Below are 17,281 nucleotides of genomic sequence, written 5' to 3'. Positions count from 1 at the left end.
AGGAAGACATGAATAGCTACTGAATTAACCACCTCTCTCTCTCTCTTTTTTAAGCTAATAGATGGTTGCACGCCTCAGCAGAAGGAAGAACTGGGAATTATGACCCCAGATTACTACTACTATCTGAACCAGTCTGGAACATACAAGGTGGATGGAACTAATGATAGCAAGGACTTCCAAGAAACCATGGTACATATTTTCTTCAATATTATCATGCCAGATTATTATCATCCCATATCAAACACTTCTACTAACAAACAATTTTACAACTACTAAGACCTCTCTACTAAGACCTTTGTTAACCCTGATTTTTGATGTCTACAGGAAGCCATGCAGGTGATCGGCATACCGGAGATATTTCAGAAACAGGTGCTGCAGATTGTAGCAGGCATCTTACATCTGGGCGCTGTCAGTTTCATTGAGGCGGGAAACTATGCGCAGGTGGAGAGCACGGACTGTAAGTGATGTGTAGATGGAGTTTGCCCATTTGCTGTTCTGAGTAATAATTATTTTTATCTTTGGAAATGCTCTGTTAGACTTAGCATTGACATTTTTTACCCTGCTTTCAACCCAGTACTGGCGTTCCCTGCATACCTGCTGGGTATCGACCAAAACCGTCTACAGGAGAAGCTCACCAGCAGGAAAATGGACTCCAAATGGGGTGGTAAATCTGAAACCATCGATGTGACTCTGAATAGAGAACAAGCGAACTACACGCGGGATGCTCTCTCCAAAGCACTCTACGCCCGTCTGTTTGACTACCTGGTTGAGGTTAGTTAATGGTGTATGAACAACAAATAACCATTGGTTGAGGGAAAAAAGGTAATTTTACCTTTCTTTGTCTGAGCAGGCAATAAATAAAGCCATGCAGAAACCCATTGAGGAGCTCAGTGTTGGTGTTCTGGATATTTATGGATTTGAAATTTTCCAGGTGAATATCCTCTACTTTATATCCTATCCTCTGATTGTTATTGCATATTATAAAGAGGGAATTTTAACCTTCTAATCATTAATCAGCCAATTAGGTATATTTGTCATTTTAATTAACAGTAAATATACACTACCACTGAAAAGTCTGGGGGCAGTAAGAGTTTTGAAATATTAAAAAATACTACTTAAATTCAGAAAGAATGCATCAAGTGAAGGTAAAGACATTTATGTTAAAAATATTTATATTGCAAATAAATGCTGTTCTTTCAATTCATCAAAGAATCCTGATAAAAAAAAAATTGTCATGGTTTTTTTGCAAAAATAATAAGCAGATACTGTTTTCAATATTGTTTGTAAGAATTGTTTCTTAAGCACCAAATTAACATATTATTATTTTAAAATATATTCAAGTAAATTATTTTAATGTAATTTTTAAAATTGTACAGTAAAACTTTTACTGTATTTTTGAACAAATAAATGCAACCTTGGTGAAACTAAGAGTCTTATTTCAATAACATGAAAAAATCTTAACAACCCCAAACTTTTGATCGTTAGACATATTTTATGTTTTTAATGACTATTTTCAAATGTGAAGGTTCTTTGAAAATTTAAAGTAAATTTAAATTCAATTTTATTTTATTTATTTTTTTTCTCTAGAGGAATGGTTTCGAGCAGTTCTGTATCAACTTTGTGAATGAAAAGTTGCAGCAGATCTTTATTGAGCTGACACTGAAAGCAGAACAGGTACAACAAACAGTTCTTTCATCATACTTTTCGCTAGTATCTCTTTTGATGTGTATAAAGTCTCAATCGGACTTATTGTTCTTTACATCCTGCAGGAAGAGTATGTACAGGAAGGCATCAAATGGACACCCATAGAATACTTTAACAACAAAATTGTGTGTGACTTAATAGAAAATAAACTGGTAAGCATGTATATAAATTAATAGCACAATTACTAATTAATAACAATTCGTCAATTTGTAAACTGTAACCCTGTTCCCCCTCAATCCCAGAATCCTCCCGGCATCATGAGTGTGCTGGATGATGTGTGCGCTACCATGCACGCCAAAGGAGATGGTGCTGATATGACTCTGCTTCAGAAGCTACAGGCTGCGGTGGGGACACACGAGCACTTCAACAACTGGAACTCTGGTTTCGTCATTCACCACTACGCTGGCAAGGTGTTTTACGACTTTTGACCTTCAGTGCTTACCAACCTCAAACTTTTGAACAGTAGTGTATATGCTGTAGCACTCCTATATTGCTTCTCATTACCTAATTCTTTGATTCAGGTGTCGTATGATATCAGTGGTTTCTGTGAGCGAAACAGAGACGTGCTTTTCCCTGACCTCATAGAACTGATGCAAAGCAGCCAATTGTAAGTGCTAATTCTCTGTTTCTCTTTTGTCATTAGAATTGTTTATACTCAGAGGTTGTTTTAGGTTCGGTAAAGGGTAAGGAAGCCAGAAACAACAGAACAAAGACAGATGAGTGTAATTAATTTTCCCTGAAATACTGGTTTTCTACTCCTGGAAAGCACTAGCAAATTGGCATAACCCCTTTTTTCCATAATCTCAATCAACATGTTCCAAACCTCCAAAAATATTTATCTCTCTGGCATTGCAGCGACTTCATTCGGAGCCTCTTCCCAGAAAACCTTAACACGGATAAGAAAGGTAGACCAACCACTGCCAGCTCGAAGATCAAAGTAAGACCAATGTCTTTAATAAACTCTTCTGAGGATCAGCACACTTGTCACATTTCCTTTATCTGGAGTCACTCATTGACTGTCTGGTCCACAGAGACAAGCCAACGAGTTGGTTAGCACACTGATGAAGTGCACACCGCACTACATCCGCTGCATCAAACCCAACGAGACCAAGAGGCCCAAAGACTGGGAGGAGAGCAGGTGAGTCACGTTCATTCAAATAGGACTCCAGATATTTCGCAAATATCTGGTGTAAATGAACTACAACGTGCTGTTCATAAATTTCACTTTTATGTGTCCAGAGCGAAACATCAGGTGGAATATTTGGGCTTGAGGGAAAATATTAGGGTACGGCGTGCTGGCTATGCTTATCGTAGAATCTTCCAGAAGTTTTTACAGAGGTAAGAGCAAGCCTGAAAAAATATAGGTCGGTCATAAAATATCTTTAGAAAATGTGTATTTTAGTAGCACTGCAGTCCAAAACCTGAATTACCTCTGGTGTTTTCCACTCAAGTGAATTAACCTCAGGTGAGGGAGCGCAAATAAATAAGTCTCTGGTGTTAATTACAGCGGAAATATTGCTGATGTGTTAATCTTGACTTCTCAGGAGTGCTAATTTTAGGGGTGATTTCCCAGATGTGTTAATCTAAGCACTAACTGAAACACACTTGTGTTTTGCTAGGTATGCCATTCTAACAGCAGAGACGTGGCCAAATTGGCGAGGTGCGGAACAGCAGGGCGTTTTGCACCTCTTGCGTTCTGTTAACATGGACACGGATCAGTACCAAATGGGCCGCACCAAAGTCTTCATCAAGAATCCAGAGTCGGTGAGGCTCAGAAATCTCACAAAAATAATAAATAAGACCTAGGCCATTAATAAACTGTTGGTCAAATCCAGACTTCCCTTAAGTAACTTTTCTTGTTTCAACTCGCATTTCTTTTAACTGTAGCTATTTTTGCTGGAGGAGATGCGAGAGAGGAAGTTTGATACGTTCGCTAGAACCATCCAGAAGGCATGGAGGAAATTCATCGCCAGGAGGAAATATGAACAGATGCGAGAGGAGGGTGAGTGCAAGTTTACAAGAGTACAAAACCTGGAGAATTCTTACAAAGGTAGCATCCTAACAGTCATAGGACTTCATAAGTGACTGATGTGAAGCAGTCTACAAACAGTGTTCCTATTCATTTTGAAAGCTGTTAGTATTTTAGCTTCCTCAAATAAGCATAAAAGTACACTGCATGTACAAACACTCGGTACATTAATCTATTTTGAATTGTACCCAACTGTTTTAGGTGATTTAGTTTTAAAATAAATAGATTTATTTATAATCTACTTTTCTATTTTGTAATGTTGACATTGCATATGGTATACCCTGTAAGAGAAAACTCTGTATGTGAGGTACTTATTCTGTCTCTTTATGTCATTTTCAGCCTCTGATATACTGTATAACTTTAAAGAACGACGTAGGAATAGTATAAACCGGAACTTTGTGGGCGATTACCTTGGCATGGAAGAGAGACCTGAACTCCGGCAGTTCATGGCCAAGAGGGAGCGAGTCGACTTTGCAGACTCGGTCAACAAGTTTGACCGTAGATTCAAGGTGAGAAACTAATAAGCAAAAATGATGTGTACAGTTAAAAAGTATAGAGTTGGTAATGTTTCTGAAAGAAGTCTCCAGAAAACTGATTATTATTAATGTTGAAAACAGTTGTGCTGCTTAGTATTTTTGTGGAAACTGTGATTCATTTCTCAGAATTCTTGTGTAAATAAAAAGTTCAAAAGTACAGCAATTATTTCAGATAGGTTAAATAAGGGCATTAATAAGCTATAATTATTTCTCGCTGTTTTTTTAGTCCATCAAGAGGGATTTAATACTGACACCGAAATCCATCTACCTAATCGGTCGGGAAAAGATAAAGAAAGGACCAGAGAAAGGCCAGATAAAGGAAGTTCTGAAAAGAAAGCTGGACATTGGAAGTGTCCGTTCAGTCTCTTTGAGGTAAGTTGCTGCTTCATATTGCCTGTTTTACAGGTATATAGTGTATGCTGGTGCCATATAAATCAATGTGTATTTATGCCATGGTCTGTCTGAATACTCGATTTTGATTGGCTGGCAGGTGTTGATTAAATTCGTTGTTAAAATCAGTTTAATCACGTTCTATATTAGTGCACTTAATATAAACATTGGTAACCATAGTAAGATCTAACAAGTTGTAACTGACCAATATAACCGTCATTTTTATTGTTCCAGTCAAATATTGCACCGCAAATATTATTAACATCTTTAATATGTGAATGGTGGAAAATCACCATGGCATAAGCAACAACAACATAACAAACAACAAAACAACAACATAACAAACAAAAGGGTGGATTCTTAGTCTAAGAATATAGTGGCATTTTCATAGCAATTACACATTGCTTGTTTAACAAAGGACAGCTATGAATATGATTTGTAAAACAGTTCATTTGCAAAAACAGATCATTTTCAAAACACATGTTTTTTCATTGTGTTCCAATTAATCTCAATCAAACTGCAGTTGGGCTATTTGGATTAGGTAAAAAACAACTTAAAAATACAGCTAACTAACACAATAAAAACATGATAACGTAATAAAAAACATGATTTTTAAAAATTGAAAAAAAAAATTTAATAAACTCAATATTCAACTTGTAAAAATCTCAGTCATATATCCCTGCTTGTAAAATCATTGTCTGTTATTTATACTCTGTATTTTGCTCTCTGGGCCTGAGCAAATGTGATAAAGCTGTTCATTTCTACTGTGTCTACCTTTATCCACAATAATGCTTACATGCAGATTTCTTACTGTGTGACACAAGCTGCCAGAACGCAACTGCTGCTACAGCAGAAGAGCTTATACAGAAGTTCTGTGGGGTCAGACTATTTGCAAAGTGCAAAAAGGAAATTAGCAAACAGGAAATGAGTTCATATTTATGGCAGCTCAGTTCTTGTTTTCTGCCTTATATGTCAAGTCTGAGAGAGAATGAAAGTGGTTTTGAACAAGAGGGAGAGGGATGGTGATTGGCTGCTTTTTATGATGATGACTAATGATGATATATCAAAGACGGATGAAGATAATGTGAAAATCAATGACACATGAGTAAATAACAACACAGTCATGCCCACTCTCATCTCCTCTTCTCTACTGTCCTTAATTGCTCATAATTCTTCTTCTTCAGTGTGTAAGTTTGAGCTGTGCATTTGAAACCCTTGCATTCTTGGACAAGCACCATATTTTATTCAGGAAAAGTAAAAAAATTGTCTCCTTTCATTATCCACCAGCACAATGCAAGATGACTTCTTCATCCTTCATGAGAATGAGTATGACAGTCTTCTGGAGTCCACATTTAAGACTGAGTTCCTCAGTCTGCTTTGCAAGCGTTACGAGGAGCAGACCCGAAACAAACTCTCACTGTCCTTCAGCGACAGGTGCTGATAACTCCCTATCTCTCATTTGTAGAATTAGACTCACTCCAGTGCAGTACATGAATGAATACTAATGTTTTGTGCAGGCTGGAGTTCCGAGTGAAGAAGGAGGGCTGGGGAGGAGGCGGCACACGTGTGGTGGTTTTCCAGAGGGGACAGACTGATTTAGCCGTCATCAAACCTGGAGGAAAGACCCTCACTATCTCTATAGGAGATGGGCTACCAAAGACATCCAGTATGTGAGATGGATAGATGAATGAAGAACAGCAGCAGTGACAGAAATCTGTTCATTGAGCTTCACTGCATGTACTTTTTGTTTTTCTCCAGAGCCAACCAGGAAAGGCATGCCACAGAGTCATGGAGGAAGAAACCAGCCACGACAAAGAGGTAGAAAAATTCTTCATTTAGGCACAATTCTGAGCTGGAACTGTTGTGTAGAACCATGTGGATACATTTTTATTCCCTTTATATTTCTTGAAAGCCTCCATATATGATTTTTAACAGGGGGCCATCAGAACGGGGCAGCACAGTTTGCCCGGGCTGGGACTCAACAGCGCCATCAGCCGCAGCAGCAGAAGGAAGTGACATACTCTACACCAATGAGGAACCCTCCACCCAGCAATGCTCTTCCTAAACTGGGATCGCAGAAGAATCGAAGAGGCTCCAGGCAGGCCCCGAATCAGTCCACAAACCTCGACTTCCTCAATGTGCCTGATCAGGGCATGTCAGGGTAAGAGAACACAGATAGAAAACATCTCAAATCCAGGTTTGTAGATACTAAACAGTCTAAAACATTCCAGAATGCAGCGGAAAAGGAGCATCGGCCAACGGCCTCCACCGGCCCCCTCTAGCCGTCCCAAACCTCAGCCCCGACCACAGGGCCCTCGCTGCAGAGCGCTTTACCAGTATTTTGGCCAAGATGTGGATGAAATTAGCTTTGATGTCAATGACATCATAGACCTTATCAATGAAGGTGAGACTTGGAAATAAGAATGTTGTGAATTCGATTTAATTGGCTGTTGAATTGTTTCTAATGTTCCTCTGGGTTTCCTGCAGATCCGTCAGGGTGGTGGCGAGGGCGGATTCGTGGGAAGGAGGGTCTCTTTCCTGGGAACTATGTGGAGAAGATCTGACCTGATGAACCTGCACCATGACTTTTTACCTCTTAACCTCCACTAGATCATGGAATCTCTTAGGCTATGGGAATTTTTTACTCAAGCCAGTGACGAGATCAGTGACTTGTCACCATTTTGTAGTATTTGTGCAGAATTTTATGACATTTTTGTGTAATTAGTTGTTTTAAATAGACAAATGTATTGGTACAGTTTTCAGGCTAAGAGAGAGTATACACTGTTTACAAAGACTCTGCACTGTCCACAAATGACCACTTGACTGCGCTGTTGTGCAATTTGAAAGATTTTCAAAAACTTTCTTTTTTCAAAGGGAAGCAGAACAATCACAGCTTTTCCCTTACTCTGTGTCTAATGTACTGAAAACTATATGTAAAAAAAATAAGAAAACATTTTATATGCATCAATTTTTATGCTTCTTTTTATCTGTCTTTTGTGTAAAATCTCCAATGATAAAAAGTATAAACTGATGTCTGATACTAACAGTATTAAAGAGAGCTTTGTTTAACAGATCTCAGTGCAGTGCTGTATTAAAATTTAAATGATTCCTAATCTTTTAGCCACAAATGTGATTATACGATATATATATATATATATATATATATATATATATATATATATATATATATATATATATATTTCCTAATCTTTTAGCCACAAATGTGATTATACGCTTTAAAATAAGGAATATGTCAATTACATTGTGATCATTTAGGATTATGAATGAAAAGACTGATCAAGCTTTATTGAATGGAGAATCTGATCAAGTCTGCACATGGAAGTATGTAGTTATTACCTCTCGAAGCAGTGAAAACTTGAAGCCAAGAAAATTGGAAAGTGGAGCCAAGCCTAAATAACTTTACAGTGAAAATGCGTTTTTCCTCGTTTTCTTTCCCCCTTGTCTAATTTCTGTGGTACATGCATTTGATGTGATATTTGGATTGGATTTGTAGTGGAATAGAGGTTATTAGCCCCTGGCACAAAAGGTGAATGGCAGAAAAACATGTTCTTCGCATGTGGGTGGGAGGACTGGTTAAGCAGGTGAGTTCAGACTGAAAGTTTTCTCCCTGACAGGTGCACAGAAACACTACAACAAGAAGCATTACGAGAGTCACTCCTCATTTTCCATGCTAAACATTTATGCAAAACCCAGCATGTTGCTGAGTGTAAAAAAACAAATACAGATTTAAGCCTGGACATTTGCATGTGATCTTCATGTTAATGAGCGGTAACTGCAGAGAAATTTGTTCCTCTGGGTTAAAAATAGATCTTTGTTTCTTTTATTATAATATTACAACAGGATGCATGCAATGCACAGGCCAACATAAATTTACTATGGTAAGCAGTAACCAAAATACCTGTTACTGCTTTAAAATGATTAATATTGAATCTCCTTGAACAGCTTGATTTTACACAAGTCGTTTTTCTTTTCTTTTTTAACATCCGATTACCGTAGAAAAAATTACCTTTGTATGCTTGTTTTTAATCAGGTTAATCAAATCGTGGTTTCTGTTTGATTTAATTACATTAAATTATATTTATTTGTAATTGTAGCCCTTCTAACAATACATAACCTATTGTTCCAAAGCAGCAAGGAGAAAATAGAGCCTCACAGAGCTCCGGTGAACAAGCCAAAGGTGACAGTAGCACGAAAAACTGAATGAGGGAGAAACCTTGGGGAAAACTAGGCCCACCTGAGGGAGGTACACTGCCTCTGGCTGACAAGTATTGAACTAATATTCCCATAATCCAACCTCATAGAATTGAGAATTTATTTATGCACTGGAGAAAAAAAATAAAAACTTAAAAAATGAAGAAAAAATACTGCCTCTATAAGTGAAAGAAATTGAACAATACTTTAAATTTGCAATAAATTGTATTTGTAAAAAGTAACAAGTGTAGGCAAGTAAACTGGTTACCACCATGGTAAACCTTTGTAATGGAAGTGCTGTGTGGGTCCAATTTTTTTCATTTTAACGAAGTTTAATTTAGGTGAAGGCATTAAAAACTGAAACTGTAAATATTTTGTGGTTAATGAGTTGAATGCGCGTCAAATATTCCACAGGTGAGGTGCAGGTAAACTTGACCTCAGCTAGTTAAACTTGCGCTGCAGCTCGTGCTGGAGGCGGGCGCGTGCCAGCCGTTTCTCGTGTAAAACGGTGTGCTTCAGGTCTGTCCGCTTCACTATAGAATGGCACAATGAGGACTGTTACTGTTCGCTCGGTTTCACCTGAACCCTCCAGGTGATGTCACAATGCGAGACCCGAATAACAGGATCAGGGACATTTCTCCCCTACTTAAACCTGACACATGGAGCGCGTCGCTGTGGATGCGTTTTGGAGAGGTAAGCGATAGTTCATAGCTTTTTATCTAAACGTCTGATCATTTGGTTTTATCGATTTGAGAGTTTATATAAGATAAGCATGTTAGTCATAAGCGTGTCGGTTATTGTAGTGTTTGTTTGCTTTCTCTGCATGTCTGTGCTGCACTCTCCTACCAATTAATTCATTATCCAGAGGATTGACTTTTCCCCGGGTGAACGATCCGCGCTCTACGGGGAATGATATACGTACAAGACCACAGATCCGGTGGTTAAATGTGGCTGTATGATCTTGCTGGTTTTAACCCTTTAACTTTCACCCCTAAAAAGGAGCTAATTAAAAATGATTTAACTTAAATTTCTTATTAGTAGACATCTAATAAATAGCCCCAGGCACTTTTTTTTATTTATGTTTTATATATAAATCTCTACCGTACGGTTGAGGTGTCAGTCCATGGAAAATCTTGATTTAAATTCAGAGAACTATTTATATTAGTTATTTTCCAATAATAAACATTACTTTAACTTTATTAGTATCTTGGATACATATCATAACCTCAAGACAAATCATATATATATATATTTAAGCGTCTTAATAGATGAATGGCAATATATAGCCTATCCTATGTCATTTACAGACATATCAACCGAACGGCCACGAATGATTTTGGATAATTATGGTAAATAAACAATTTTGCATTTCTCATATATTTTGCTATATTTCTGTTCTTTACTCTCTACCCTATTCATGACTGACCAGCACCGTTTTCCCTTCTGTGTGACTGACTTAAGTTTGTAAACTGCTGTTGTCACATGAAAACCAGAAATTTCCAAACCCCCCAGCAGACACAGAGATGGGGCAGTACAGCTGTGGAAAGATTGCTCTCTCTCTCATCTCTTCCTTTTGATAAATTTATTCCCTATCAACCGTACGGTATTGTTCAGGTACAACTACAGCCTGTTTAAGATTTAAAACGGCAGACATGTAAGCAGTAAAATTCAAATCAACAAAGAGATAAATTGTAAATGACTGTAGTATATGACATTGGCTAATTGAAAACTTTGTGAGCTCAGACAAGGTCACCTGGTGTTTAATTTGACAACAATAACTGCGGGTTGTAGGGTCACCGGAAGTAATTTTACTACACTTGCATGCAAAACCTGCTTAGGCAAGAGAAACCTGTCAGTGTCAGTTTATTAGAATAGAACGGATTTTGAATGATCCAAAAGAGTCGAATCTTTTGATCTTTTCACTAAAAAGATTCATTTTGTGTGATATGAACAAGTCACTGAATCACTCATTCATTAAAAGCAGTTCAACATAGGACCTGCGGCCTGTTTCATAAAAAAAGTTTACCAAATAAGCCAGCTTTATTTCAGTTAGTCTGACTAATTGTCAGTTGATTTGGTTCAAAATAAGTCAGACTAACTGAAATAAGCCTTATTTGGAAACTTGGTTTATGGAACAGGCCCTGGTTCACACTGAATTTGTTTTTCTGTTAAAGAACAAGACAGTAAATGGCAGTGAATAAAAATGTAAGGTGGTGACATGTTTTTTAGTGCTGTCAAATGATTAATCACATCCAAAAGAAACGTAAGTCTTTACATAATATATGGGTGTGTACAGTGTGTATATATGGGTGTGTACAGTGTATATTTATTTTGTATAAATAAATAGACACACATGCATGCATATATTTAAGAAAAATAATGTTTTTATATAAAATATATTTATTTATGATATAAATTATATATAAATATATATAAACGTGTTAATATTTGTAAAATGTATAGGCTTACATGTATGTGATTGCATTTATGCAGGCTATACATAATACATAAACACATTACACACACATCTATTATGTAAACACAAACTTTTATTTTGGATGCGATTAATTGCGATTAACCATTTAACCGCCCTAGACTTGGACTCATTGTAACTTGTGCGATGTTTTTTTTTTTAATGCTTTGTTGTGCGAGAGGCTGCAAAAAGTTGAGGTATGGAACTAAACCATTAAAGCACCTGTTTTTGCATTCCACTGTACTGCATTTCTATGACATGTGACTGTACATAAACATTATATTTAAATGTGTGTTTGCCATTGCATTCTCATCTTTTTCAGCAACTTGCTGAGTTAAAAAGTTTTTGTGTTTTTTTTTTCATTTCACTTTCTTGCATTTCACGTTTTCTGTGTGAACATCCTCTTATCCTTTAATAAAACTTGCATGTCTACAAATCTACTAGAGCCTCCAGAAAGGCACAGATCTACATTTTGTTCAGTAGCTCCATTCTGTGACAATAGAGTCTAGAACTCTCCTTCCTGTAAAGTCAACAAGCTTTAGCACCCTGGCGAGTTTTTTGTTCTTTAACACACAGATGCAAGCCACAGAATTTTTGACGCGTCATTAAAGTGATTTATAAAACTCTCTCTTTCTCTCAGGGATCCCGTCATTTCCATCCTTTGACAAAATGGCAGGTGTGTTTGCCTACGAGAGCTCTCAAGTTGACTGGTGTGAGGACAACTATAAAAATTCAGAGAATGTTGTGGAATATTTCAATACGGTACGAACATAACAGATGAGCCACAAATCCCTTTCACACTCTAGTCACTGTGAATCACTCTGAATCCAGCCATTAACACTAGAGGAGTCCTATTCAAGACATTGTTAAATGTTGACTACAAACACATCAGTGACTCAGGCACAATGTTACACCTATCCATGTGCTCAACAGAGATTGAATCCAGTACAGTTCAACCCAAACAGGTTTAATTGTAATCCTACACTAGTTACAACTACTACAAAATGTGTAGAAGTCAAAAACCACAGTTAGAGGGAGGCATTATGGGATAGGATTTAAGTTTGTGTGTCTGTCTGATTCACTAATATATGTTTTTTGTCCCTTTCAGATGAGCAGTTTTATATTCTTTGTGATCTCACCCATAATGCTTTACCTGCTACACCCATATGCCAAGGAAAGAAACCTGGCTGTGCACCTGGTCTGGATCATGATGGTCTTTGTAGGTAAGTGTGACTGTTCAATCTGTAAGGGGTTATGGCATTAACAATCCAGCAGAGGGCAGTATTATTTAATAGCCAGGTCAATTTTATAGCCAGCAAACTGATTCATTATATTTAATTTATAGAAATGAATGAATGAAATGTCAGCTTGAGTTTTTGTATGTTAGTGGTCAAATGAGCCAACAAGTGTGTATTTGTGAACATGTGAACAAAACCAGTGTTAAGTGTCAATTTTTCGAAATTGAGATTCATACATCATCTGAAAGCTTGATAAATAAGCTTTCCATTGATTGGTTTATTAGGATCGGACAATATTTGGCCGAGATACAACTATTTGAAAATCTGGAATCTAAGGGTGCAACAAAATCAAAATACTGAGAAAATCACCTTTGAAGTCCAAATGAATTCTTAGCAATGCATATTACTGATCAAAAATTAAGTTTTGATATATTTATGGTAGGAAATTTACAAAATATCTTCATGGAACATGATCTTTACTTAATGTCCTAATGATTTTTGGCATAAAAGAAAAATCGATAATTTTGACCCATACAATGATTTTTTTACTATTGCTACAAATATACCCCTGCGACTTAAGACTGGTTTTGTGGTCCAGGGTCACATATACAAGCTACAAAAGGCTAGTAACTTTCACAAAATGGGTCTACATGCAAATCAATCGACTAGCAATGAAAAGAAAATGTTACAATTTTAAAATAAATAAAAAGTATTATAAATGTGCATTATAAGTAATAATAAAAAAATTATAATTAAAAAAAAATATCCTGTGTTTGTCAAAATGGCTATGTTGTCAGACATGCACACACTGAATAAGCTGACAAGATAGATAAATGTTTAAAAGCAAAGCAAAGGAAAATTGGGAAAACATGCAAAAATTATGTTTTGCTTAAACCACTTATGCTGTTGCCTCAATAAATCAGCTTTTATGGTATTTACATGACCTTACACATGTTCACTTCTTAAAGTCAGCTTTAACTGTATTCCCATCCCTTTTGACCGTGGTCTGTTTCTCTCTCTTCAGGTATCTTCTCTGTGTATTTCCACATGACTCTGAGTTTTATGGGCCAGATGCTGGATGAGCTGTCAATCCTGTGGGTCTTGGCTCTTTGCTACTCCCTGTGGTTCCCACGCAAACACTTCCCCTCTTTTATTAAGGACAGGTAGCAAATTCTGTACCATGTATGCAGTTTGTTTCTATGTAATGGCATTAACTTGTCTTCCTCCTCTAAAAAAATGTGTTTACAGTCCTTAGTTTGTGTAAAAGTAACCCTGTTTAACTTGCAGCATGATATTCTGATCTCTCTGTGGGAGAGATGGTTTCCACAGCTTTCTCAGTGGGGTCCAACCAGCCTTATATTAATATTTAAATGGTTGATATCTAGATTAAATGCAGTTTTAAGCTTAGAAAAATGTTAACGTCTACTGTTAAAATGTTGGGGGGGGTGGTCAGTATTTTTAAAGTCGCAATTAATAGTTCATTCTGTTTAGAAAGATTTATTTTTTTAAATAAATTGTCAATCCTGAAAAAATTAATCACTGTTTTCAAAATATTAACCAGCAACTGTTTTCATTATTGATAATAATGAGAAATGTTTGAGCAGAGGTTCAGCATTTTAGAATGATTTCTGAAGAATCATGTGACACTGAAGACAGCAGTAATGATGCAAAAAAAATTCAACTTTGCCGTCACAGGAATAAATTACGTTTTAATATATATTCAGATAAAAAAAGTTATTTAAAATTGCAATAATATTTTGTAATATTACAGTTTTTACTGTATTTTTGATCAAATAAATGCAGCCTTGGTGAGCATAAGAGACTTGGCTGTTAATGGAGAAAGATCTGTTTCACCCCAGACTATCTTCAGTCTAAAGTTTGATCTGTTTTGTTTTTTTCAGGAAATCCTTCTGTCATATGGTCGTGATCATCACTGTCATAAGCACTCTGTCCTCTTTTGTCAAACCTACAGCCAATGCCTACGCTCTCAACTGCTTCACCATCCATATCCTCTACTTTCTGTTTGTGGAATTAAGGAAGTAAAGTGTGCATTCATTGCTTCAAGCTTTTTCAGATGTTGCTTTAGTTACTGTTTATCCACTTTAAGACTATACTATACAAGATCTGTTTTTATTTCTTGTTTTTCTATCTTGCTTGTTTTCACACTCATTGAAAACGGATCTATTTCTCAACAGTTGCACAGATGAGAGAGTGCTGCGTCTGGCCTGGGCGTCCGTTGGCCTGTGGGTTCTGGCTATCTCCTGCTGGATTAGCGATCGCTTTGGCTGCAGCTTCTGGCAGAAACTGGACTTCTGTTATCTGCACGGTATCTGGTGAGTGAGCCGTGATATCCCACATTATGTTGAGCACATCTGAACCCTAAAGCCTACAAAATCATATTTGATAAGCAAAATCCGAAGACCTCTAAATTATCACTGTTGTGTACTCAAACTTCTATATGCCTTCTGTTGTCTGATTGATAGTTCATACTTTTTTTAGCAATTAAAAGACTTTTTGATATGATTGTAAAAGTGTCCACATTAAGGTTGTGGTCAATGTTTCTTTTTACTTTGAAGTGAAATCACCTATGATTTTTATAAAGTAAACAAGTTTGATATTCTTAGTAATATTTCAAGGGGAACACTTACTGGACTCAAGGAACTTAGGTTTACTTGATTATACATATATTATACATACATACACACACACACACACATATATACAGTACATATATGTATGTATGTATGTGTGTGTATATGTGTGTGTTAAAATGTATCAAATTTGATACCACAACAGGCTTTTAAGAAATGTTTGTCATCTCTGTCATCATTGTATTGCATTGGATTATGTTTTGCCCCCACAATAAAAACTACAGAGCTTATTATAAAACTAAACATTTAAACATCAGCTTAATAAAACATATTATTCGGAGATAGGGAGTGAAAACTGACATTTAAATGCATTTAAGTAGACTGCTAATGCTATACATTTATAAAGATATAATCATACTTTTTGGCCATGTAAATCTCAGCAACTGCACCAGATTCCATATTTTTGGGCATCAGAATAAAACTGAGATGTGTTTTCTTCTCTACTGTCAGCTCTATATTCTCTAAATCATAGTATATGAGTTATAGTTTTTTAGCGTGTTTCATTTAAAGATTCAATAAACTGTTAAATAAAATTAAAAAAAAAAAACTTTTTTTTTTTAATTTGTTTTTTATTATTTTATCAGGTTTTACAGGGTTAAACCTCATTGTCCAGACTTTTGGACTGTAATGCTTATCCAGATACTGTTTTTCTCTACCCCTCTGTTCAGGCATATTCTGATTGTGGTGGCCACTGCTTATGCTAGTACTTTGGTCGCTTACCTGGACGCTAGACTGGAGATCCCTTATTCCCTACCTGACCTGCAGTACTGGCCACGGAATAAATGGTCCATTGGGCTTCCTTACATAGCCCTCAAAGGCACCACAAAGACACGAAAAAGATGCTAGCAGGCATGACAAGATGAACAGACACAACCTCATATATAAAGCTGGGTGTAACGCTGATTTAGGACAAGCCTTTACATTTCCAAAATGGTGAATCCATTTATATGGGCAGGAAAGAGCTGATCCTAGATCAGACACTGTACTTTATGTGAACTCTGAAGAGAAACTAGTTATATGAAACAAATGCTGTGCTGAATTGTTGCAGTTTCTGGAACTTTCTTCATATTTCTCACAGAACCTGAAACTGTGTGTGTGTGTGTGTGTGTGTGTGTGTGTGTGTGTGTGTGTGTGTGTGTGTGTGTGTGTGTGTGTGTGAATGTTTCTATGCAAGTGACTGTTCGTATTCTCATCTTTACAAACAACATGCTGTTGTTATGTGAAAATGAATATTTTCAGAAGACTGAATGTATGTACAAAACTTTCTGCATTATACTTGATCTACTATAATTTTTTAACTGAGAAAATTGTCATAATCAACTGCTTGATTCATGGGTGAAACTTGAATACCAATTTTAAAAGAAAATGTCAATGTTCGATTCATAATCTGTTCAGAGGAAGAAAATCATGCTGCCTGTTTGACGTGAGATATCACTTTCTCACACCAAATGGAGCAGACGTTTACAAATGTAATAACTGGGATTATGTTCATTTTGGTGTGGCATATTTAAATCTTATGTTATTTTATTGTATGTTTCGTTAAAAAACTTTATATATTCTAAATCTATATACTGTGTTTTAACTTCTAACCTCCACCTCAGTGTATGAAATTGTGGATATTGATGATGGTGCACTGTTCAATGACATCACTCTTTAAAGTACTTATGTGACATGAAACTAATGATTTGTGGATTATTTTTATATAAATTATGATTGCTGGGACATGCATTTGATGTGATTTATTTATTTAACCACCATGAGATACACACCAAAATAATAGTCAAAAACTAGCAAGAACCTAAACTTATGATGCTGTGCTTTATATAGAAAACAAAGAAAATGGGTTCATCTCCAGGTTATTGATACTTTCTGTTCTTTCTGACACATCACCATCACATGTACAGTATATCCTAGGTGTAGGGCATGCAGTTGAGCCGGTTTATCTCTTTACAGTTGTGATTTGAAGTATGACGTGGTTCGACTCTCTTGGTATATTAGTGTTTATAAGTGATGTTCATTTGGTAGGCTATGACTACCTAAAACCCTTT

General features: G+C 36.4%; 2 protein-coding genes across 2 annotated transcripts in view; both read left to right on the top strand.

The window, feature by feature from the left end:
• Positions 1–7,732, top strand: part of LOC109052489 (unconventional myosin-If-like) — a 9,234-nt gene extending 1,502 nt beyond the window's left edge. The window contains exons 2-22 of the mRNA XM_042730414.1: positions 17–189; positions 325–457; positions 575–771; positions 851–931; positions 1,588–1,674; positions 1,770–1,856; positions 1,947–2,114; positions 2,226–2,311; positions 2,560–2,641; positions 2,736–2,842; positions 2,944–3,042; positions 3,324–3,468; positions 3,592–3,706; positions 4,073–4,242; positions 4,496–4,641; positions 5,947–6,093; positions 6,177–6,325; positions 6,418–6,477; positions 6,595–6,820; positions 6,891–7,063; positions 7,147–7,732. Of these exons, the coding sequence (XP_042586348.1) occupies positions 17–189; positions 325–457; positions 575–771; positions 851–931; positions 1,588–1,674; positions 1,770–1,856; positions 1,947–2,114; positions 2,226–2,311; positions 2,560–2,641; positions 2,736–2,842; positions 2,944–3,042; positions 3,324–3,468; positions 3,592–3,706; positions 4,073–4,242; positions 4,496–4,641; positions 5,947–6,093; positions 6,177–6,325; positions 6,418–6,477; positions 6,595–6,820; positions 6,891–7,063; positions 7,147–7,223 (2,708 nt within the window). The 3' untranslated portion in view covers positions 7,224–7,732. The remainder of the gene's footprint in view (positions 1–16; positions 190–324; positions 458–574; positions 772–850; positions 932–1,587; positions 1,675–1,769; positions 1,857–1,946; positions 2,115–2,225; positions 2,312–2,559; positions 2,642–2,735; positions 2,843–2,943; positions 3,043–3,323; positions 3,469–3,591; positions 3,707–4,072; positions 4,243–4,495; positions 4,642–5,946; positions 6,094–6,176; positions 6,326–6,417; positions 6,478–6,594; positions 6,821–6,890; positions 7,064–7,146) is intronic.
• Positions 7,733–9,355: 1,623 nt separating this feature from the next.
• LOC109064033 (alkaline ceramidase 1-like) lies at positions 9,356–16,955 on the top strand. The gene is made up of 7 exons (XM_042729625.1): positions 9,356–9,564; positions 11,985–12,106; positions 12,453–12,567; positions 13,607–13,745; positions 14,484–14,621; positions 14,778–14,915; positions 15,902–16,955. The coding sequence occupies exons 1-7, from the start codon at positions 9,531–9,533 to the stop codon at positions 16,077–16,079; spliced, it is 864 nt and encodes a 287-aa protein (XP_042585559.1). The 5' UTR covers positions 9,356–9,530; the 3' UTR covers positions 16,080–16,955.
• The last annotated feature ends 326 nt before the right edge of the window (positions 16,956–17,281 follow it).

The sequence above is a fragment of the Cyprinus carpio genome, chromosome B8, assembly GCF_018340385.1.
Source record: "Cyprinus carpio isolate SPL01 chromosome B8, ASM1834038v1, whole genome shotgun sequence".
Lineage (NCBI taxonomy): Eukaryota > Metazoa > Chordata > Actinopteri > Cypriniformes > Cyprinidae > Cyprinus > Cyprinus carpio.
This window is presented reverse-complemented; position numbering and strand designations above follow the sequence as displayed.